This window comes from Clarias gariepinus, chromosome 4 (genome assembly GCF_024256425.1).
Source record: "Clarias gariepinus isolate MV-2021 ecotype Netherlands chromosome 4, CGAR_prim_01v2, whole genome shotgun sequence".
Taxonomy (NCBI): Eukaryota; Metazoa; Chordata; class Actinopteri; order Siluriformes; family Clariidae; genus Clarias; species Clarias gariepinus.
In genome coordinates, this window is record NC_071103.1 from 6992353 (window position 1) to 7017864 (window position 25512).

Genomic DNA, 25512 nt, shown 5'->3' on the forward strand with positions numbered 1-25512 from the left:
CCGGGTGATGCTGTAACCTAATTCTAAAATTAATCATGGCTCAACAGTCAATCAGAGGCGTCTGTGAGCTCACGCAAGAAGAAGGAGCAGATCACGCTGTTCTCCAAGTTCAAAAAGATGCGGTTGGCTGGCGTCACATGGTTTGGAAGAAACACGTGACAATCTTCGGCCCTACCAACTGAGTAGTAGTAGTAGCCCTTAATGTGGGAGCTGCATAGTAATGGAAAGGAATTGGACTCGAATAATTTAGGAAGAAAATCCAAAAGAAAAAAAAAGCCTGGCCTGTTAGGGACAGACTCAGAAGGTGTCTAAACAAACCTAACTGGTAGAGTACTTAATGGCAAATATTTGATTAACTGTTCATTACAAACATCCCTATGCTGCATGATTAAAACGTTTGGAGGATTGCAAGAAAAAGTTGAGATACTGCTGTTTCTATTATAGTGGTGTGGCAGTAATTCAAGTATTCAAGAGACAGGAGGCAGATCCTCCACGCCCACACACAAGGTTCTACAGACGGCCAGCTTAGCATGTGTCAGCATGTTGCATATGCAAGTAACAGCAAAGAATACAAGTGTACTTCATGCTTCATGAGTATCAGGTTCTAGATTAAAAGGTAAACCTCTTGTATAGTCGACCACGGCTTCAAGTGCAGCAACTCTCACATCCACAAAATGTCCATATTCTGCATAGGCTTTAAACAAGCTCGGGTCGCTGGGTATGTGGCCGTTCTTCTGCAGCATCCTGATGGCCTTCAGGCAGCTACAACAGAGAATAGGCTTGTTTTAACACGCGTATATGTTTTTCTCTAAAGAAATGAAAAGGGTTCTATTGAGTTGGATACTTTACAAATAACGTTCTCTGCAAAGTGTTAAAATGAAGAGGTGATATATAGGATGCGAACAGTAAACAGGTATGGTTATTACCATTGATTATAGGCCATAAAGCTTTAATTTACAGTATAAAAAGCATATAATTTTCTGAATATTCCTGATAAGAAGTTACCTCAGACAATTCTTCTGTTCATTACAAATACACAATGCATATAATATCTCGTCTCTCCGTACCTAACAGTGATGGTGTTTCTGTAGCTGGGCAGCAGTTTCTCCATGTTGAGAAAGCGTGTCACTTCCTCCAGTATGAGCTTGACGTCGGGATTCAGGCTGTCGACCGTGCGCACCTCGTTGTTGATGCTGATGGCTGGGGTTAGGGAGTTGGTCAGGGCTCCGATCAGCTCAGCACGGTAGTAATTATCTGAAAACTGAAAGACCAGAGAAGGGAGTGTAAAAATGTACAGTATAAACTATTCAATAAACATGCATTTTTTATTTATTAATAAATATCAGATATACACAGGGCTGATAGTGGAAAAAATTCCTGCGCCTGAACTTTTTTCCTTGCCCCCGAGGTGTAGGGGTAGGGGTACTATGTATGCGACACACTTTGACCACATAACTTGTTGGCCCCTGGGCCCCAATATATAAACAGCCTATATATACCCCTGATCACCATCATTGTCTCTAAAGTGGCTCTTTTTAGATATTTTCATATTTGTATTATGTCCCCAGTATTATTCAAGGAAATACAGTATTTTTCTCTCTATATGTTCAGTGCCTAGATTGACATTATTAGCCCATCTTAGTACAATCACTGGAAGTAAATGATACAGATGCTAAAGCCATACCAAGACAGGTCAGTAAGTGGCAATAATAGTACTCCAAAGTACACAGAATTAACTAATTGATTATCCTCCGCTAATTTCTTACATCAAGTGACAAATGGGTGGACGATATTAAATGAAAAGTCTCAGCAATGAAGGAGCACAAGCAAATTTTTAAATCAGTCACACGATCGGTCATTGAGGGTGGAATATTATGGCGTTATATTCCTGCCACAATTCTGAGCGATTCTGTGCGCGCTCAACCCTGCCTGCATGCGTGTGCAACATTTATTTTCTGTGCGCGCTCGACTCTGCCTGTACGCTCGCTTAACTTTGTCCCGTGTTACAAAACAGCCACAAAACTAGCCAATCACAGACATCCACACACTACTGCTGATTGGCTGTTCCTTCTCAATCACCTGCGCATCTCAGATCTAGAGAAATGACAGATCAATATCCGCGAACCTGATTCCCCCCCCCACACAACCCCCCCACAGCACGCCGTAAATCCGGCATGGTGCCGGAACGCTATCACCCCTGTATACAGTATAGTAATACTTGTATATTTGACAAAACCATTATTTAACAATATATCAGTATATCAGAGTTTAAATTATTCATGCATGTAGGTGCGAGAAAGTCTAGTAAGAGCAGCAATGACACAGTTTTGGGGAGACGCTACTGTCTCACCTTGTTCTTTCCATTATCGTTGTACTTGATGAGGTCCAAAATGAAGTTGAGCACCTCTTTGGGACAGAGATTCTGCACATCCCGGAGCAAAGCCATAGCCACTGGCATGGTCTTATAAACACAAAAAATAGGATTTAAACATGGCTTTGATAAGAACGTGTGATATAAAAAACACTTCACCAGATACCTTCTGTAGGAAGTAGCTTTGGAAGTTAATGAAGTTGTTGGTCTTGACAATGTTGGGGCAGCTCTTGCAGCAGAACATGCGTGTGAAGAGCGACTTCATGGCTGGCGGGCCTTGCCACGTGCTCACCATGGAGTTAGCGATCTGCAAGTTCACAATTCATTTCAACACATTTATTAGTTGTAACCTAAATCCTGATTTATAGCAGTAGCACAAACAAGATATGAGAAACAAAAAATGGCATAAAACACACAACACCATCATTAGCTAATCGATTAATAAGCAATGGATTTATTCAGCATGTGTGATTACTTGGTGTAGTTATAACATAAATGAACACAAGCTATATCAAACTTGATTCTTATCTTGAATATTTACCATCTGATACTTCAAAGTATCTCCTGGTTTTAGGTACTATCAGAACATTCTCATGACTATGAGTGTGACTAAATAACCATGGTATTAGTCAGTAACTGATGGTGCTGATACCAACATAAATAACAAAGAAAATACAGTCATCGCCTTACCTTAGCCAGGCAGAAGCAGGCCTGCATGCGCACTTTATAGAAACACTGCTCATGCTCAAGGATGTCGGTGAGGGCAAGGCGGGAGGCAGCTGTAGGGAATTTCTCCAGAGCAACGATTGCTTCCTGCTGTGCCACCACATCTCGCTCATAACGCAGCTGATACTGCCACATGAAGTCAGCCTGTGCCAGCTCCACCTTACGCAGCACTGCCATGTTGGGGTCAATCCGGATCCACAGCAGGGGTGAGTCAGCACTGAATGCATCAACAAAACACAACACCATCATCAAAATTCTAATATTACACAGTATATCAGGTTAATCTATTATGAAATTAACTCAGTGATAATGATAATCAATGTGCAAAAGTTTAGCTTTGTGCAAGATACTGAAAATAAGTATTGACCTTTTTTTTTCTTTTGAGGCCTATGTCAGTAATATATGAACAGAGGTGGCAAGTAACGAGGTATACGTATTTTATTACTGTACTTAAAAATTTTGTTTCACCTCATAATTAAATGAGTGTACTTCTTTATGGTACATTATTCACAGGCAATAGAAGGGGAAAATAAATATATATATATATATATATATATATATATATATATATATATATATATACATATATATATACACACACATACACACACACACACACACATATATATATATATATATATATATATATATATATATATATATATATATATATATATATATACACATTTTTATATATATATTTTTTTATTTATTTTTTGGTCTGGTCTATCTTACTCCATCGCAGACAGGTCCATGTCAACTTCTTCTCCGTTCATCAGGGGGATTTTCTTCTTCTTGTTCCTAAAAAAAACAAAAACATTTTAAGAAGCGAAAAAACCCTTACAAAATCATTGACTTTCTTGATTCTGATTTCTTAAGCTGTTGTGAAATTAAAAATTAATTAAATAAAATGTAAAATTAATCTCTATAATTTAATGTCTATATGAAACAAAGACTCCACATCATGTCCAGAGTAAAGCACTATAAAACTTTGTGCTGCAGTTAGGTCTTAAAATGTTTTATTTATGATGTTAGATTAGGAATTTTTTTCCCCTAATTTCCTTAAGATTAAAAAAAAATTATTTTAAGTAAGTGTCTCGTTTTCCTAAGTGTCGTGTACCTCCTGCTTTTGGAATGACAGGGGATGTCATGTTTAAGGCTGTTCTCCTCAATTTGCAGCATGTGATTAAAGGATCCATCCAACTCCTGAACAGTCACTTTTATGGGGCCCTGTGCAAATAAATTCCACTATGTGCAGTTAACTCTGAAACATTTTTACCCAACTAAAATTAATAATATCTGATAAGTTTGATACGTATTTTCAGCAGAGAAAATCTTTATAAGCCTACTAAGACATTATAATCATATAAATGCAATACATGCCTTGAATATCTTAAGCTATTGCTATACATTCCAAAACAATTTTTTTACTTTAACTTTAAAACATTTAAACATTAAAATACAGGTTCGATATGAGTTATGGTTTATGATAAAAACCTGTCACATCCATTATTATTATCACACTAATTATACATGCATTTGGACTTACCACATATTTCTGAGTGCCGGAAGACATGTAATCCTGACGGATCTCCAGTTCCAGCACATTTCTTTTCCTGTTAAAGACAAAGCTTCCAAAAAACTTGACCACTCCACTCTGGTCTCTGACAGCAAAGAGCTCAGGAAACAACATAATAAGGAAAGGGGTGGATAGCCTGTGACAATATAAACTAAAACAATTTTAAAATGGATGCGCACACAATGATTTTGTGTATGTTTCATACCGAAACATATTTATTCATCCTTTTTTTTTTTTTCTAATTCAAATTTAGTACAAAATCAAATAATGTCATACATGCATCATTACATACGAGAGTTCTCTACAGTCTATCAAATTCTCACAAAACCATGCTAGTACCAAAGTAAGGATACACCCATTGCTTGATCAAGGGCCCAATGTCCTTCCCTGATACATTGGAAATGGACTTCAGAAACCCAGAGGTGGACAGAAGCATCTGGCTCCACATGTGTGACTGATACTTCTGTGATGAAGCTGTGCTGGCCAAGCTTAGCAACTTGTTGAACACCTGAGGAATAAAGTTGTAAGCTTTAAATGTACAAAATTAAGCTTGAATTATTTGTCAGTGTTATATTAGTCATGGAGCAGTACTGAACAACAAAAGGCATTTAACCACCACTGGCCAAGTTCAAATTAAAAATTGTTTGCTATTTGTATTAATTTGGTTTTACATCATGAACAATTAAATGGACCAAAATGCAAAACAAAAGAAAAAACACTGGATAGATTGATACAGAGGCAAGAAGTAGCATGTGATCCTTTTGGAATTTCATGATTTTTTTTGCATGAATTCATCACAAAACGTGATTTCCATCCAAGTCAAGAGTGTTGACAAATATACTGTGCTGAAAGCTTTCACAGGATTTATGATCAAGAATTGTTGATTTAGATAAACCTGAAAAGGGTTATAAAGTGATTTTAGAAATTCACCAGTCTACAGTTCGGCAAATGGAGACACTTTAGAACTTTGGCAACTCTACCAAAAAGTGGGCGCCCAATCAAAATGACCCAAAGAGCAAAGTGAAAACTCATCAATAAGGGTAAAGGAACAACACCGAGTGACAGCCAGAGATTAGAAGGCATCACTGAAATTGGCACATTAACATCTGTGTTCATGAGTCTACAGTATGTAAAACATTGAACGGTAGAACACTGCAAAGCTAGCCGCTGCTTACTAAAAAGAACATTGCTGCACACATGAAGTTTGCAAAAGAGCACAGTGACACTCCATAGTGTACTTTCAAAATATTTTGGGCACTGATAAAACTAAGATTGAACTATTTGTAAAGAACATACATGTCAGCACTACATCTGACATAAATAGTGCAGTATATTGCGAAATAAATAGTGCAGTATATTGTATATTACTGACAATATATGCAGTATATTGCAAAAACTTTAAAGTATGGTAGAGGAAACATCATGATTTGGACCTCCTTTGTTGCAGTCATCCTGATATTAATTTCAAGGGTTCACCTACATATTCCGCTCCTATTTTGAATGCTGAATGAGTGTGTTCAATAAAGACATGAAAAATCACAAATGTTTTTGTGTTATTATTTTAGGCACATTATATTTGTCAATACCCTTGACACTTGAGATGAAGATCAGATAATATTTCATGACAAATTAATGCAGTAAAACATGAAATTCCCAAAGGTTTACATACTTTTTCTTGTTACTGAAGCTCCATTCCTGTCAGCCAAGGACAGGTGACCATGGCCAGGCACATCAAAACTAGACAGGTGCCCACTTTTTGGCTTTCTGTTGTAGTAGTGTGTTCACATTTAATGTAGTACCTTTTGAGAATTTGTATCCATCCATCACAGTCTGATAATTTTAAATTAAAACATTAAGACATAATCTTGAGAAAAAGCAGGCAAAAAAAGGTGTTTTTTGTGTAACACCAGATAGTGGAATTGTGAGTCATTATTCTTCTACAACCACAGAGTTTATATAATTACAGTACAGCAACAGTTATACAACTTAAATATCTGCATTACAGCAAAACCTTCTGGGTATCTACGCAAGACCACCCACAGTACCAGTACTAATGCGTTTGCAACATACAAATGCAATAACTAGAACTTTCTTTGTGTGTAGGAATAGAGGATTTTGTAACCTGTAGCATGAACTCCATACTGATGCGGTTTTCAATCAGCCTCATGACCAGGTGTGCCTTGCACTGGAACATTCTGTAATAGTCCCAGGACAGCGTGTGTGGGTGTTTGATGGAGAAATGCAAGTGCGGAGTAGGACTGCAAAAAATATAGATTTATTATTCACCTTTTTTACCTCATTCTTATGTTTTCTATATTAGTAAGGCCACTGATAATCTACATCCGTTTGTGTTTGTTACTGCAGCACTTAATGAAGAAGTGGTCAAACAAAATACTTGTCTTTTTCTTTTCCTCCTGCGAATGTTGGGTGCAGCAGGACGCCTCCTGTTTTCAGCTCATACTCCACAATCTTGTCCAGTTCCTGTCCAAAAAAATATCAATGAATTAAAAAAAAAAAAAAAAAAAAAAATCGTTTCTAAAAAACTTGTCTCATCCTGACCTCCCTGATCCAGTGGCGATACTCGTTGACTCCAAACGTTTTCTTCAAGTAGAGGCCGTAGATGTAGCCCGAGATGCCCTTCAATACCCATTCATCAGACCTGTAAACCGAGAAGATTATTATTATTTTTTTTTAATCAGATCCAATTCCTAAAAAGATTTGGCACCACTAAAGTTTTTAATGATGGCTACTTAGTGCATAAATGGTCACAATATCACACAAGGTAATATAACCAGGTATTATATTACAGGTCCTTCTCAAAAAATTAGCATATTGTGATAAAGTTCATTATTTTCTGTAATGTACTGATAAACATTAGACTTTCATATATTTTAGATTCATTACACACAACTGAAGTAGTTCAAGCCTTTTATTGTTTTAATATTGATGATTTTGGCATACAGCTCATGAAAACCTAAAAAAATTAGCATATTTCATCCAACCAATAAAAGAAAAGTGTTTTTAATACAAAAAAAGTCAACCTTCAAATAATTATGTCAGTTATGCACTCAATACTTGGTTGGGAATCCTTTTGCAGAAATGACTGCTTCAATGCGGCGTGGCATGGAGGCAATCAGCCTGTGGCACTGCTGAGGTGTTATGGAGGCCCAGGATGCTTCGATAGCGGCCTTAAGCTCATCCAGAGTGTTGGGTCTTGCGTCTCTCAACTTTCTCTTTACAATATCCCACAGATTCTCTATGGGGTTCAGGTCAGGAGAGTTGGCAGGCCAATTGAGCACAGTAATACCATGGTCAGTAAACCATTTAGCAGTGGTTTTGGCACTGTGAGCAGATGCCAGGTCATGCTGAAAAATGAAATCTTCATCTCCATAAAGCTTTTCAGCAGATGGAAGCATGGAGTGCTCCAAAATCTCCTGATAGCTAGCTGCATTGACCCTGCCCTTGATAAAACACAGTGGACCAACACCAGCAGCTGACATGGCACCTCAGATATCACTGACTGTGGGTACTTGACACTGGACTTCAGGCATTTTGGCATTTCCCTTCCTCAGTCTTCCTCCAGACTCTGGCACCTTGATTTCCGAATGACATGCAAAATTTGCTTTCATCCGAAAAACGTACTTTGGACCACTGAGCAACAGTCCAGTGTGGCATCTGTAGCCCATTTCCTGCACACGACTGTACACGGTGGCTCTGGATGTTTTTACTCCAGACTCCAGTCCACTGCTTCCACAGGTCCCCCAAGGTCTGGAATCGGTCCTTCTCCACAATCTTCCTCAGGGTCCGGTCACCTTCTTCTCGTTGTGCAGCGTTTTCTGCCACACTTTTTCCTTCCTACAGACTTCCCACTGAGGTGCCTTGATACAGCACTCTGGGAACAGCCTATTCGTTCAGAAATTTCTTTCTGTGTCTTACCCTCTTGCTTGAGGGTGTCAATAATGGCCTTCTGGAGAGCAGTCAGGTCGGCAGTCTTACCCATAATTGCGGTTTTGAGTAATTAACCAGGCTGGGAGTTTTTAAAAGCCTCAGGAATTTTTTGCAGGTGTTTAGATTTAATTAGTTGATTCAGATGATTAAGCTTTTCATGATATGCTAATTTTTTGAGATGGGAATTTTGGGTTTTCATGAGCTGTATGCCAAAATCATCAATATTAAAACAATAAAAGGCTTGAACTACTTCAGTTGTGTGTAATGAATCTATAATATATGAAAGTCTAATGTTTATCAGTACATTACAGAAAATAATGAACTTTGTCACAATATGCTTATTTTTTGAGAAGGACCTGTATATAACATATTAGTGGATATATAATATTACTGACTTTCAGGAGACAGACTTTCAGACACTACTATAGTAAAATTACAACTTTTCATGCCTGCCACAACACACTGCTTCTGGGGGAAAATATCCATAGTAACACAAAATGAATGAAAATTACAAAATATGAGAAAATGCCTGAATAACTTGATAATACTTACTTATAATAATACAGACTTTTGTGTAGCAACCAAAACGGTCCCGACATTAGGGCACAAGAACTAAAAGAGCCGATTCCGCCATTGGAATTATGCTTAAAGCCAAGAAAAGTTCCTACTGCTGGTATAGCTTTAAAAGGCAGTTGGAATTCTACTGCAATTTGATTTGTCAATTAACTCAAACTGCATTAAAATATGACAGCTATAAAGCAAACCAAAGAGATGTATCTAACAAGTGTCAGGTAATGTTAGATACATGAAAGCTTGGGTACGTCATGCTTTTGTTGTAGGAACTACAGTTAATGTGCACAGTTAATAAAATGCTACTCAAAACTGATCATTTGCCTCGCTGAGAATTTTTTTTTTAGCAGACCTCTTTTTATACTGTGTGACAGTAAATTGTTAAGACAGAGAGAAAAAGAGAGACAGAGAGAAGAGGCGGAATAGAGAACAAGGAGGTCTGGAAAGATTGGCCGAGTTCTTGGCCTTCTGTCTCAGATTACAGACCCAAACAACATTAAACCACACAATAACATCCACAAGGGCAACGGTTTTCGATTACACAGTGGGTCTGATTTTGCAACTGGGCATGTGCAAGTCCAAATAAAGAAGCAGAACCAGAGTCTGAACCTCTGATTTAGATTTTAGAATAAGGGAGTTTATTGTGCCACAGTGTTGCACACCTAGTGAGGTTTCAACAGCTTTGAACTAGGAGGCTGATTCCAAAAGTGTGTTGCATTCAACATGTTGAAAAACATGTACTAGAACTCTGCGGAGTTGGAATAACACACATCATGTTAAGATGCAAAAATTCTTTAGGATGCAATAAAGTAATTCTTCATACCTACTTTTTCAAAGCAAAGTCAAAGCACAGTGTCGTCTTCTGATGTTTCTTTACATTTGATAATCATCAAGCAACAATCAACAATATTGTAATTAATAATAATCCAAGTCTTATAATGTAGACTCGCCATGACATGCGGGAGATGAAGCAGCCAAAAAACTGTTGTGCCAGGCCCTGTGCCAGACAGCGGCGTGTTGTTGGTGTCTGGTCTATAATCATCGTGCTGTGCAGCAGGTTTGTACTGTAAAGAAGTAGACCAAATACAAAAGCATTCAAAGTAACATACAATTATTTTAATAACAGATTTTCAATAAAAACTTTTTTTTTTTTTTTAAAGTCAATCCACCTACTGTATCTTTTAGTCCGTCTGTTGGTTTTCTAGTGACCCAACCCATGTCCATCCATGTCTCTCTTTTTATATATTTATTCAACAATATGCCATTTTTGTCTATCCATATATTTGATATACAATTTAGGCCCTGCCCTCACCTGAAAATACTCATGGAGGCATAGGAGGAGACCTGCATGTAGGCCTCATCCACAAATACGGTCTTGAAGCAGGAGTACGGGTAACGGCAGGTCAGAATTTCCTCATAGAACTCAAACACCTCGTGCAGGTAGGACATGGTGTGTTTAAGTAGCGGGAGCAGCTGAGGCAGGCAGAAATGCGTGACCTTAAATACAAAAATATGGAAAAATGATTTAAAATGTCATCTGATAATCATCATCTGATTATGTATAAGTAATTTAAATTTAAATTTAAACTTAAAATACAATAAAAAATAAAAAAAAGTACAGAAACATTTGCACCAGAACCAGCAGATTCAAGTCCAGCTTCTTTTTCCACATCCAACCCTGCTCAACTCTACACTACACCATTAAACTACACCTGTATTACTCTTTACTTTCTTTTCTTTTCCTCTGTATTATCCACACACACACACATACATACACACTCAATTTACATATATATATTAAATAATTGTGAGGCTTTCGTTTAATCTCCAAAATGCCTGGTAGTGCTACCAAACCCAAAAACTAAAAGTTTCAGAGTTACGAATCAACTAATATTGTACATTAGTTAAACCCAACTCTAGAATACTCCTTAAAAATCCCAGTTTGTCACAGTTGGTGGTCACACAATGCTTTACAGAAAGTTCATGGAGATGACACCATTGACAAAAGCGATGTACACAGATGAAGTTTAAAGAAGTGAAAGGGAACCAGCTTAAAAGATAACCCATGCAGTATAAGACCATCACCTGCAACCTGGGATTTTTAAAAAGGATTCGAGAGTTGGCTTAACTCTTGGAGCAAATGCATGGCTTGTGATGAAGACTATATAAAGTAACCTTTGTATAGGAGCTTTACTCTACCAATTACCAATGCAATTTGAATGACCTATGTCATGCCCACTTTTGGATTACTTTCGGTATAGCCCTCGTATTTCAGTGCCCATGACAACAAACTTTTTTGAAAAGACAGTGCCTAAAAGAAGGCTTTCTCTGAAGAATCTCATTACAATGAAGTAACCATTTCACCAAAAGTCATTACATTTAAATTGTGAAGATAATGAGCATATTTGCTGAAAAAATAGGAACCTGTGTACAATTCTATTTCTTTATGGTAAATTAAAAATCTATCTTGCAAAATAAGTTAGAACTTTCAAAAAAGGCAAATCCATTTTGCCTAGCATGTGGCTGTGTTTTTGTGCTGCAGAGATTTGCTAAACATGCAGTTTTCCAGAATGTAGCTTGGGTGTATAAAATTTTTTACTCTTTTCTGCGAAGGGTGCTAATAGTTCTGGAGAACTGACGTTACTATTACATCACCATCCTGTGGTCAAAAGTGAAAAGAAAAGAAAAAACATCTGGAACATCTGGTTCCATTAAACATGAGGGTTCCCCTTTATTTTGTTATATGACTCCTTTGAGAGTTTGTCTACAAAAGCTTGCATGTGGAACAAGAGATGATGTGATTATAGGACGATAGCGATAACTAAAAAAATTACTAAAATTATCGTGGGATCACAGACCTTAAAAGCAAGAAAAAAAATTCTGTGCGAGAAATGTATGGAGTTATTTATGTGCCAAAGTTTAACAAACGAACAATCTGCTTTGCAAAGAAAAAAAATTTGACTTTCTCACAAATGCAGCGTTTTGCACACAAACACAATCTGCTTTGCAAAGGAAAAAATCGACTTTCTCACAAATGTGCCCAACGTATTTTCTCACAAATGCGCCAATCTATTTTCTCACAAATGCAATGGATCAACTTCCTCTTCCAAAACAGCAGATGGCGCCATCGGTCAATTTACGCTATTCTCCCGAGACCTCAAACAACATGTTTATATGGTTCACGCTTATGTCCCAGAGGAATTTGAGCGGGGAACAGTTTTGAGGTGTCTATTATATATCCAGACAGCCAGACATATTAATAATTTACTATCTTTAGGATAGAGCCCTGTAGGGGAATACAGTTATATCAAACCACAGTTGCATTTTAATGAATGCTGAAAGAACTGCTATTGGCTTTTTATATCCATAATGGACGTATGCGACATGATGCATTAAAATCTTTTATAATTAGTGATCCTATCTACATTTAAATAATCTTTAACAAAGTTATAAGAGGGAAAAAAGCTTTAAATGAACAGTAAATGCTTTGTCTCTGTTGTATATAATTGAGTAGTGGCCCCTTTAAGAAAAGTGTAAGTAGGGAGTTGTCATGTGACCTGTATTCAGAGGCAGTCAAGCAGAGACGGAGAGTAGCGTGTTCGGCTTTCCTTGCAGTGAAATGCGATATTTGAGTACTCCTTGCTTGTAGTAGCATCGTGGGTATGTGTTTATTGTTTTATTGATCCCTACATGTGTTTTGAAATTATTGAGAGCACTTAACTTATTTTAAGTGTTAAGTTCTTTCTTAGAAATAGTTTTTCTGACTAGGTTGCTTTGCTAACATATTGTTGCATTAGCATTTTTTGCATAGAATGCTAACACTACATGTACAACAGTGCAAAAAATAAGGTTTTGGTAACTGACTGTTAAATGTTATTGAATAGGTTATATTTGGTTAAGTGCTACAGTTAAAATGAGAGCATTTAATTTATTCCTTAGTTAATTGGAAGTTAACGCTTGAAGCGCTTGAAGCTGTTGTTGATGAGAACATGGAGAAACAAAGTTTTAAGTTAAGTCTAAATTCTACTGCTGGAAATTACACAGCGCACCGAACAATATATAATTGATCAAACCAAAGAACGGGGGATAAAAGAACAGTGTGTAACGACCCACCAAAAACAGAACCAATCCCAAGTTGTAGCATTTTAGCTTCACATATTAAACCCGACGCTGCACCATTCCTTCCATGCCAAAAGAGTGTTCCTTTGCAAACGCCTGATATGCCCCCAGAACAGTCAGGCATCTATGAAAATGAGTATGCTCGTCAGTCATGGAAAGTTCGCTATGAGAACGACGATGTTACTCCTGTGCAACATTTTAGACCACAAAACATTAGTTATAATCCCATTTCTCTCCCGTCCCCCACATCTCCACACCTAAACGATAACAGTTCAAACATAAATTACTTTGTCCGAGACCTCGCCCATCGTGAACTTGTGGCAACTGGCTTACTTAAGTTTAATGACAAACCACAGAATTATTGAGCCTGGAAACGTTCCTTTGGGACTGCGACAAATGATTTAAACCTTTCGCCAAGTGAAAAACTAGATCTCCTTCTGAAGTGACACATATCGCAAAGAACTGTACAGCTAAAGTTCAATGTTCTAAATGTAAAAGTGAAAAACATCACAGCAATTCACCCTGGAATTGCACCCTGGGTAGAGTCAGAACCTAAAACTGAGCACGGCGGCGAGAGAGAAAATGTCACCTCAATCTCAAGTTGACAGCAAATGCACAGAAGTCTGTGGAGAAAATCAGGAAGGCCAATCTTGTGCGAAGATATGTTTGGTAAAAGTTTTTCTAGCTGGCCACAGAGACAAACCATTAAAACTGTATGCAATCCTAGATGAACAGAACAACAGGTCACTGATTCGCTCGCAGTTCTTTGAAATATTTGATGACAAAAGTCCAAGTGCACCCTACACATTGCGAACGTGTGCAGGAGTTAAGGAGGCAGCTGGAAGAAGGGCCAGTGGCTACGAAGTGGAGTCTCTGGATAGAACTGTTCAAATTACATAACCAAGCCTTATTGAATATAACGACATCCCTAACAACAGAGATGAGATTCCAACACCTAAAGTCTGTAGCACACCTAATCCCAGAGCAAGATCCACAAGCCCCAATAACGCCTTTCCTGGGTCGGGACATTATACAAGTTCATAAGGTTCGCAAACAGGTAAATGGCCCACACCACTTACCCTATGCACAGAAATTAGACCTCGGATGGGTTATTGTAGGCAATGTATGCCTAGGACATGTTTATAGGCCACTGACAATCAGGACCTTTCACACAAACATTATAGAGGCAAAACGTCCAACACTCTGATACATGTCCTAATGTGTTCAATGTCAAAGAAGAGTACAATAACATCCAAATGACCAACTACTACTACTCTCCGATGTGTTCTGGGCAGGAATCTGTCTGTGATGCTGACCATCTGGGATGCTCTGTATTTAGGCAAACCAAAGATGACAATCGGGTAGCTGCTTAAGTTCAAGATGTCTCCTTTCTGAAGATCATGGATGAGAGTCTATGTAAAGATTCAAAAAGCAGTTGGGTAGCGTCATTAACCTTTAAGAGCCCACGTCCGCGCCTTCCCAACAACAGGTCTCAGTCACTGAAACGTCTTACGTCACTCAAGCGCAACCTCGAAAGGAAACCCGAAATGAGAGCGCACTTCCTCTCCTTCATGGACAAGATGTTTAAAAGTGGCCATGCTAAGTAAGCTCCTCCTCTGAGGGAGAATGAAGAACATTGGTATCTGCCAACATTTGGAGTATATCATCCAAAAAAAAATAAAAAATCAGAGTAGTGTTCGATTCTAGTGCTCAACAGGATGGGCTATCGCTTACTGATGTGTTTCTTACTGGGCCTGATTTGAACAACACATTGTTAGGAGTGCTCAGCCGTTTCAGGAAAGAAGCCATCGCCTTTACTGCAGATATAGAACAGATGTTCTATTGTTTTTTAGTAAGACAAGAAGACAGGAATTTTCTAAATTTTCTTTGGTTTTTAGACAATGACATTTCCAAGGATGTTGTGGACTATCGCATGAGGGTTCATGTATTTGGTAACAGCCCGTCACCCGCAGTCGCAATACATTGTCCACACCAGTCTAGTCTGTTCAGGGTGATCAGTTCCATGTAGATTCGGATGTAAAACATTTTGTGATGCGTGACTTTTACGTAGATGATGGCTTGAAGTCTCTTCCTACCGTCGAAAGAGCTCTCAGTTTGTTGAAAAGGACGCAGGATGTTCTTTCTAAATCCAATCTGAGACTGCACAAAATTACAGCAAATAACCAGGAGGTCATGCAAGCCTTTCCATCCAGTGATCATGCAGGCGACTTGAAAGATCTAGATCTAGATGCAGACACGTTACCTATACAACGTAGCCCAGAACTTAATTGGGATCTCTGCTAGGGCAGTCGCGATAACCGCAATATTGTAATACCACACCTATTGACAAGCCAACCGCAGAGGAAGGAAAGCAACCGCAGAAACCGCGGCAACCGCAGGGACAGGGTTATTTTTTTCTTCTTCTTCTTCATGAGGCTGTGGCCTTTTTGTTTTACAATTTATCACTTGTATTGAATGGTAAAAAAAATTAATAATGATACTAGAGTGTTACGAGTGTCATTTTCCCACGAACTGTTAACATCCGGGGTTTCGTTGATTTTGAATACTGAAACGATGGCAGGCGCTCTCGTCCCAAAACCTAATGTCACGTCACCAGTTTGGGAACATTTCGTCTTTCAACCCCATGAAAAGGGTGAGCCGGCAAATTTAGATGAACCGATTTGCAAAATTTGTGGCAAAAAGGTCCCCGTGACACGCGGCAATACATCTAATTTGCGGTGTCATCTCGCTAACTGTCATCCAGCCATTAAAGCGCAGCTGCCTCTTTCAGCATCAAGTCGCGGAGCAACATCAAAAAGAACAGCTGAGGCCGTTACTAGCCGACAGTTAGGAGTAGCTGAAGCCTTTGCGAAATCGGTCAAATACAACCGTGAAAGTAACCGGTATAAATGTCTTATAGCCGCTGTTACACAGTATCTAGTTGAGGAGATGGTTCCATTCAATACAGTGGAGAAACCTGCATTCAAGTCAATGCTTCAAAAATTCGACAAGCAGTACGAGTTGCCGGGCAAAACCTACTTTTCAGAGACTGCTGTGCCGAAAATGTACAACACGGTAAAGACATCGATCAAAATGGAGCTTATGAATGCTGACTACTTTTCTGCCACAACAGATATGTGGTCAAGTGTCAATATGATTCCTTATGAGTCTAACGGTTCATTACCTCAGCATGGAATGGACTCTGAAATCACGTTGCCTCGAAACAGTGTTTATGCCCGAAAACCACACGTCCGACAACATTTCACACATATGAAGTGACGTAGCTTCCTGTTTTTGTATCGTTGCCGCGAAAGTTTTGCGTTTGTATTAACGTTTAACTTACATATCTTTTTCATTTATACAATAATAATATTAATAGCAACTAGGTTTTTACATCTCATACTATTTGGCTTCGCCTTTTTCTGCGCTTTTTGGAGAACGCGCGAGTTTAGAGGAGCCCATCCAGACTTTAGAGAGGGTTAGAGCGCGCGAGAGCAGCGTTATTCCTGTAGCGGACAGTCTGGGTGCCGCAGGCGGAGATAACCAGCCCCCGACTCCGGCATTAGAGCCCTCACAGCAGGGCGAGTGGGTGACGACTCGGCGGCATACTCGTTCAGCCAAAGCTAACGCTAAGGCTAGCCCACCGGAGCACACCTCTTCTTCTGCGCTTCACATGTCCAACAGGTTTGCTCTCCTCAGTGATGCACCCACTGAGAAACCTGAAAGAGCACTGGTTATGGGAGACTCTATAATGAGGCACGTGAAATTAGCTAGACCTTTAGGGGCGCCAGCGGCAGTGGTTAGGTGTATCCCGGGAGCCAGAGCACCGGACATAGCAGGTAATCTTAGGGCTCTAGGACAGCACAGGTTCTCAAAGATAGTAGAACATGCTGGAGCTAATGATATATGCCTTCGTCAGTCAGAGGTTAGTAAGAATAACTTGATAGAGGTGTTTAAATTAGCGAAGGCGATGTCCGATGGAGTAGTATGCTCTGGTCCCATCCCAATGAGATGTCCAGGTGGTGCTCCAAAAACAATGTGGGCTTCATTGATAATTGGAAGACCTTTGAGGGCAAAGCTAGCCTGTTAGGGCGGGACGGTGTCCATCCCACTTGGGAAGGTGCTGCTCTCATTTCTTGCAGTATAGATCATAGTCTCAGAAGAGGCCTAGTTAATCGGTGACAATTCAGAGCCCAGGCCAGGGAGCAGAGTCGTCACTCAGGGTTCACTGTATTGAGACTGTGTCTGTTCCCCGAGCTAAAAACAAATTTAGAAAGACTCAAAGTCTGTTTTAGTAATTTAATTAACATAAAGACCACAAACTTGGATCAGACTGAATGCGCAGCCGGCACCTCTGATCTGAAGCTAGGATTGTTAAATATTAGATCTCTCGCATCTAAAGCAGTTATAGTTAATGAAACTATCACAGATCAGGAGTTTGATATACTCTGTTTAACAGAAACCTGGATTAAACAGGATGAGTATGTAGCTCTAAATGAAGCTAGTCCTCCTGGATACAGCTACATACACCAGCCTCGGTTAACTGGTAGAGGAGGAGGCGTCGCAGTTATTCACAATGATAATTTGACTATTGTACAAAAACACACACAAATTTAATTCATTTGAAATTCTTTATAGTAACATATAACTATTTACTATATTTAACTATATTAAGTCAGCTCAGTCGATCCCGCTAATTGTCATTTACAGACCTCCAGGGCCGTACTCTGAATTTCTTAGTGAATTTGCAGATTTCCTCTCAAACCTAGTCGTTTCTGTAGACAAAGTGTTAATTGCTGGAGATTTTAATATTCATTTTGAAAACCCAGAAGACCCTATGAGAACAGCATTTATGTCCATACTGGACTCGGTAGGAGTAAATCAGTGTGTAGTAGGACCCACTCATAAAGCAGGTCACACTTTAGATTTAATAATATTATTCGGATTAAGTATAAGAAATTTATTCACAATTCCACTATCTGAAGTTATCTCAGATCACTATCTTGTCTCAATTCGAGTGTGTCACAGTAATAATGTTCGCACAGCGCCGCGCTACCGTATGAAACGTACATTCACATCAACTACCAAACAGAGTTTTATCAGTAATCTCCCAGAGTTCCCAACTTCGATTCGATTACCATCTGACCCCACAGAACTCGATCAGGCGACTGAATATTTAGAGTCGACATTTCGCTATACCTTAGATAATGTAGCTCCAGTCAAAAGAAAAATTATTAGAGATAAGAAACTTGCTCCCTGGTATAACGATCACACGCGCACTTTGAAACAGACCGCTCGGAAATTAGAACGTAAATGGCGTCAAACTAAATTGCTAGTATTTCAAATAGCATGGAAGGAGAGCATCTTGAACTATAGAAAAGCTCTTAGTGTAGCTAGATCAACACATCTCTCCACTCTTATAGAAAATAACAAAAATAATCCTAGATTCTTATTTAATGCTGTAGCCAAATTAACCAGAAATAAGACCACTGCAGAAATCTCCACAACAACATCATGCAATAGTGAGGACCTCATGAACTTTTTTAATAATAAAATTGTAAATATTAGGCATAAAATTGAGGTTTTGAAACCGAACAATGTAATTGATGCAGATGTTAATCTAGCCATGTCAGATCAGAACCTAGAATACTTTACTCCCCTTGAAGAGAATGAACTAATTTCACTCATCTCTTCTGCAAATTCATCAACCTGTATATTAGATCCTGTACCGACACATTTTCTTAAACAGATAGTACCAGCAATAACAGAACCCCTGTTGAGAATAATTAATTCTTCACTCAGCATAGGTTATGTTCCAAAATCTTTTAAATTAGCAGTTATCAAACCAATAATTAAGAAACCTGACCTCGACCCCTGTCAGCTGTCCAGTTACAGGCCAATATCAAACCTCCCCTTTATCTCTAAGATTCTGGAAAAGATAGTAGCGGAGCAGCTATGCTCATATCTACATAGAAATGGCATACATGAACTGTATCAGTCAGGATTTAGGCCTCATCACAGTACAGAGACAGCACTCGTTAAAGTAGTAAATGACATCCTACTGGCCTCTGATCAGGGTTGTGTAACCATGCTTGTATTACTCGACCTCAGTGCAGCTTTTGACACCGTTGATCACGCTATTCTTCTTCACAGATTAAAAAATGTAGTAGGAATTAAGGGTACAGCCCTCTCCTGGCTCAGATCCTATCTGACCCATCGTTATCAGTATGTAGACTTAAATGGTGATTATTCTGCATGTTCTCTAGTGGAGTTTGGCGTTCCGCAGGGTTCAGTTTTAGGTCCATTGCTTTTTTCCCTTTACATGCTTCCTCTGGGCAACATAATCCGTAAGCATGGTATTAGTTTTCATTGTTATGCTGACGATACACAGTTATATGTCTCAGCAAAACCTGATGAGAAAAAACAGCTTACTAAAATTGAGCAATGTGTGCAGGACATAAGAAATTGGATGCTAATTAACTTCCTTCTGCTAAATCCGGATAAGACAGAAGTTCTAGTCATAGGACCGCATACAACTAGGAGTAAAATTTTAGATCACACCGTAACTTTAGATGGCCTTTCTGTTCCATCAAATGCAACAGTGAAAGACCTTGGTGTGATTATAAGCTCATGTTGATAATATTACCAGGATAGCATTCTTTCACCTCAGAAATATTGCCAGGATAAGAAATTTATTGTCGCTAAACGATGCAGTCAAAATGAAAAAACATAAAAAACTAGTTCATGCTTTTATCACCTCTAGGTTGGACTATTGTAATGCCTTACTGTCTGGTTGTTCAGCTAGATGCATAAATAAGCTTCAGCTAGTCCAGAATGCAGCAGCGAGAGTCCTCACTAGAACCAGAAGATATGAGCACATCACCCCTATCTTATCTTCACTGCATTGGCTCCCTGTGAAATTTCGCATTGATATTAAAATACTACTCTTGACATATAAAGCATTAAATGGTCTCGCGCCGCAGTACCTGAGCGAACTGCTAGTGTCTTACGAACCGCCACGCCTACTTCGATCAAAGGATGCAGGCTGCTTGTCAGTACCGCGTATTATGAAAAATACCGCTGGGGGCAGAGCTTTTTCTTACAAAGCCCCAAAATTATGGAATAGTCTTCCAAATAGTATTCGGGACTCAGACAGAGTCTCTGCTTGCACTCTACGGTTAATATACATTCACATTATACATTGTGTGACTGTGATCATACCTAACTGCCATCTCTCCTCTTCTTCTCTCCCCCCCCTTTCTCTTTCCTCTCTCCTCCTGTCTCCCCCTTTCACTCTTTCTCTCTCTCTGTCGAGCTACACATGTCGTTCCTGAGCTGCCAGTGATCCAGACTCCCTCTGCCCTCCGGACCTGTCTGACCCATCCTGGTGCCCCGCTTCTGGCTGAAGATCTCGTCACATGGATGCCCTGTGTGTCTCTCTGGGATGCGTCTGGTGTCTGGGGATGATTCTCTCTACCTAGAAAATGATTCTGGCCTTGACTGGTGTTGGCAACTGTTTCTCTGGGGACTTGACAGTTCGATAGTTCAGGATTGGAACTTCTTACAACGCTACCTGGGTCTTCAATAACTACCTGGACTCCATATTAACATCAATTAACATCAGCTATTATAGCTGAACTGCCTCCCACCCTACACACTGTATAAATGCAGATCATTTACTGCTTTCTGTTTCACCCAAATGAGGATGGGTTCCATGTTGAGTCTGGTTCCTCTCAAGGTTTCTTCCTATTACCATCACAGGGAGTTTTTCCTTGCCACTGTCGCCCTCGGCTTGCTCTCCAGGGACAAACTGACCATTTTGATTCATACAAATTCACATTTCATACTAACTTAAATAATTCTTTTGACTGTGTAAAGCTGCTTTGCGGCAATGAAAATTGCTAAAAGCGCTATAGAAATAAAATCGAATTGAATTGAATTTCAGATGCTCTTCGGCACGCATTTGAAGAGTGGTCCCTAGATAAGAAGAAGTTGGCCTGTACCAATACAGACAACGGGGCCAACATCGTTGCAGCAGTCAAAAAGTTGAACTGGCCGTGGCTGAACTGCTTTGGTCACAATTTACATTTGGCAGTTACAAACGCAATGGCAAGCGTTAAGGACCGCACTGCTCGAGCAATGGGTCTGTGTCACACCTTGGTCAGTACATTTTCTCAGAGCTGGTTAAAGAGAAGAGATCTGGCCAAAGCACAAGCAGAACTTCAAATCCCTCAACATAGCCTCATACTGGTAAGTTATAAAATGTAAACTGTTCGATAGGCTAACTTATTGATAGGCAACAAATAAAAATGAAATAATTTTATTTTGGTAGGCTAATAGTAGATGTTATCATTGGTTAATTTTTATTCAACGATTTAACAGTCAATACTCTGTTCAGGACTGCGCTACTAGATGGGGCACCAAACAGAAAATGGTGGACAGGGTTTTGGAGCAAATCCCGGCTATCAGAAGAGTTTTGGATGACCGGCGACACCACCATCTAAATCCAAGCTGGCAGGATATCGCTGTACTTGAATCCGTGAATGCAGCACTTAAACCTGCGGCTGAGTTTACAGATCTGCTGTCTGGCGAGAGCTACGTTACAGTGTCTTCAGTCAAACCCGTCCTGAAACTCCTGACGGAAGATATGCTTAAACCGTCAAATGAGGATACCACATTAACATCGGACATAAAGCACAAAATGTGCAGTGTTCTACAGGGGAAGTATGAACCAGCTGCCTTACAAGAACTTTTGGAAAAGGCCTGTTTTTTAGATCCTCGATATAGGGGTGATTATATCAATGATACGGAGACAAAATCCAAACTCATCGAAGAGATGGTGGGAGTGGAGGACGAAGGGAGCGCTGCCAGTGCGTCAGTGGTTGGAGACGAAGAGCAAGCGGTGGTGCCACCTGCAGCAAAGAAAAAGACTCTCGGAGACCTGCTGAAGTCACGGACAACCTCTGCGCCAGCGCCCATACCCAAGAGAGTGCGAGCAGATAACGAGCTCACGCGCTACCTGCAGGAAGAATGCATAGACTCCAACGCGAACCCACTGTCCTGGTGGCGCGATAAGCAGTCTAGATATATTGTCGCCGGGAATATTGTTACCCCCATGCGATCCTCCCTGAAACCACATAAGGTTAATATGTTGGTTTTCCTAGCGCGAAACAAGGATATGATAACGAAGGTCTAAATCACATTCGTTAAAGCTTAAGTAGGCCTAATTTTTATTTATTCTCTGTATTTTCACTTAGGCCAACACTTCGTTTTCATGTGATACTTTAGAATTTGTTCGTTTTTCAAATTGGAAATTTTTTTTTCTTATTGTTTGTTTATTGTTAGCCTACTTTAGAATAATTGGATTTCGTTTTTTGAATTGGAAAAGGCATGTTCTTATTGCTGTTTGGCATTAAAAAAATAAACAAAAAATGTTTTGTCTCTGTCAGTTAAAAAGCAACAATATATGCTACATAACTTAGCAATAGAGCTTTGTATGCAGTAAAATCAAGATTTTTATTTATTTATTTATTTTTAAACGGCGGTAATACCGCATACCGCGCTATTGGGCCGCCCATAAAAACCGCAAGGGAAATTTCCTAACCGCGACAGCCCTAATCTCTGCACAGACAGCTTTCTCTTTTTTGTCGGCAAAAAACAGCAGCCGCCTTTTTGACCCTCTTGGGTTTGTAGCACCAGTCACAATCAAATGCAAAGCTATTCTGAGAGAACTCACCCCTGAGAACAGCGATTGGGATTCTCCACTACCCAAAGAGATGGAGGAAGCTTGAAACTCGTGGAGAGTATCTTTGTCAGAGCTGTCCAGTTATTCCATTCCTAGAGCTTATACTAAGATTTCTCCATCAGCAGCTGTTAGAAGAGAATTGTGTGTCTTTTCAGATGCATCAACTAAGGCCATCGCCGCAGTGGCATATCCAAGAGTCACAGATGCTGCAAAGAACAATGACATTGGGTTTGTAATGGGGAAAGCCAAACTTACCCCCCGTCCTAAGCACACAGTGCCAAGGCTTGACCTTTGTGCAGCAGTGCTTGCTGTGGACCTAACAGACTTGATTTCAGCAGGATTAGACCTCCAGCTTGATGCTGTAACCTATTATTCAGATAGTAAAGTGGTTTTGGGCTACATCTATAATGAAACTAGGCGGTTTTATGTGTATGTGAGCAGCCGAGTACAACTTATCCGAAGGTCTTCTCATCCAGACCAATGGCACTATGTGCCAACAGACCAGAATCCAGCAGACCATGCAACACGTTTTGTTTCTGCATCATGTTTACAGAGCACCAATTGGCTAAGTGGACCCAAATTTCTGCTTAAGTCAGAAGCAGGTACCTCACAAGGCTGTTATGACCTTGTTGATCCCAGCTCAGACCCAAACCTTCGTCCTCGTGTCCATTTTAAGCACTACGACATCATCTAAACAGCTTGGTTCCAAACGATTCAACAAAATTCTCATCCTGGAAGTCTTTAATTGGTGCAGTTACTCATCTTATTCATGTAGCACATAGCTTCCAGAGAAGAGTGAAGAGAAACAGTTCTTGTAAAGGCTTGCATTACTGTAAGGCAGAATTCAATTCAATTCAATTTTATTTATATAGCGCTTTTAACAATGTCTCAAAGCAGCTTCACAAAAAATTAAAGAAATTTTTTTTTTTTTAGAAAAGAAAAGAAAATATTTGGAAGTGTGTATGTGTGAGAAAAATGTGTCTAGATAATAATGAAATGAATGAATGATGAATAAAATGTCTCTGATGAGCAAGCCAAGGGTGACGGCGACAGTGGCAAGGAAAAACTCCCTGAGATGGCAATAGGAAGAAACCTTGAGAGAAACCAGACTCAACAGGGAACCCATCCTCATCTGGGTGATAACAGATAGAAATAACATCATGTGTGTTGTGCAGGTGAAAGTTCAATATAACAGAAGTTGTGTAGATTAACATGAAGTCCAGTTCAGCACAGGGAGTCAGTAGGTGCAGAGGGCAGATGGGGTCTGGATCACTGGAAGCACAGGAGCAGGATGGTAGCTCCAGCCATCAATTCCTCCAATTCACAGTGGCGATAAGGCTCCAGCCACCATCATTCGGGCAGTACAAGAAGAAGTTTACAGCCAAGAGATCAAATGCATACAAAAGCAAGAAAGGATTTCAAAGAGTAGTCCGCTTTGTATTCTGGATCCTTTCATTGATGCACAAGGTCTCCTGAGAGTTGGAGGGCGTCTTCACAAGTCAAACCTTACTCAAGGTGAGAAAACTCCTTCGATAATTCCTGGCAAGCATCACATAGCCATCTTGATAGTTAGGCACTATCACGAGCATGTTTACCATCAAGTACGTCACTTTACTGAAGGAGCTGTTAGGTCAGCTGGTTTTTGAATAGTTGGTGGAAAACAAAGAGTGAGAAGTGTGATTCACCAGTGTGTAACTTGTGGGCGAGTCAGAGCTCCATTCAGTGTTCAAAAAATGGCAAGCTTTCCAGCAGACCGTCTTTCAACAGATCCTCCCTTTACCAATGTTGGACTGGACGTGTTTGGTCCTTGGAGTGTTTCCTCACGACGGACAAGAGGAGGGTTTTTGCACAGCAAGAGGTGGGCTATAATTTTTACATGTACGAGTGTGAGAGCTGTTCATATTGAAGTCATAGAATCGCTCGACACATCCAGCTTCATCAATGCCTTTGGACGGTTTATTGCTGTCCGTGGACCTGTAAGAAATATCCGTTCAGATCACAGCACAAACTTTATCGGTGCATGCAAAGACTTAAAGATACCTTCAAATCTGAATCTCAAATCTGTAAAGACATATCTGTCAGACCTAGGTTGCACTTGGACATTTAATTCTCCACAGGCTTCCCATTTTGGTGGATCATGGGAAAGAATGATCGGGCTTGCAAGAAAAATTCTCGACTCCATGTTTTTCCAGTTGAAAGACAAGCTTACTCACGAAGTGCTAGTGACCTTCATGGCAGAGGTAGCAGCTATTATCAATGCCAGCCCTCTTGTTCCCTTGACAACGGACCCTGATGAGTCGTTTATACTTACCCCAGCAGCTCTTCTCACACAAAAGGTGAATTCTGTTACTGCACCAGCAGGAGAGTTTGGAGCTTCAGACCTTTACAAGCGCCAGTGGCGGCAAGTTCAACATCTCTCCAATACATTTTGGGATAGATGGCGGAAACAGTTTT

General features: G+C 39.8%; 1 protein-coding gene across 1 annotated transcript in view; it reads right to left on the bottom strand.

Annotated features, from left to right (window-relative positions):
- Positions 1 to 25512, bottom strand: part of taf2 (TAF2 RNA polymerase II, TATA box binding protein (TBP)-associated factor) — a 58909-nt gene that overhangs the window by 14890 nt on the left and 18507 nt on the right. Inside the window, exons 7-20 of the mRNA XM_053494188.1 lie at positions 10507 to 10691; positions 10145 to 10258; positions 7236 to 7335; positions 7072 to 7157; positions 6799 to 6934; positions 5030 to 5184; positions 4647 to 4761; positions 4218 to 4327; positions 3833 to 3898; positions 3062 to 3314; positions 2538 to 2678; positions 2351 to 2461; positions 1068 to 1261; positions 623 to 762 (exon numbers count right to left, since the gene is read on the bottom strand). Of these exons, the coding sequence (XP_053350163.1) occupies positions 623 to 762; positions 1068 to 1261; positions 2351 to 2461; positions 2538 to 2678; positions 3062 to 3314; positions 3833 to 3898; positions 4218 to 4327; positions 4647 to 4761; positions 5030 to 5184; positions 6799 to 6934; positions 7072 to 7157; positions 7236 to 7335; positions 10145 to 10258; positions 10507 to 10691 (1906 nt within the window). The remainder of the gene's footprint in view (positions 1 to 622; positions 763 to 1067; positions 1262 to 2350; positions 2462 to 2537; positions 2679 to 3061; positions 3315 to 3832; positions 3899 to 4217; positions 4328 to 4646; positions 4762 to 5029; positions 5185 to 6798; positions 6935 to 7071; positions 7158 to 7235; positions 7336 to 10144; positions 10259 to 10506; positions 10692 to 25512) is intronic.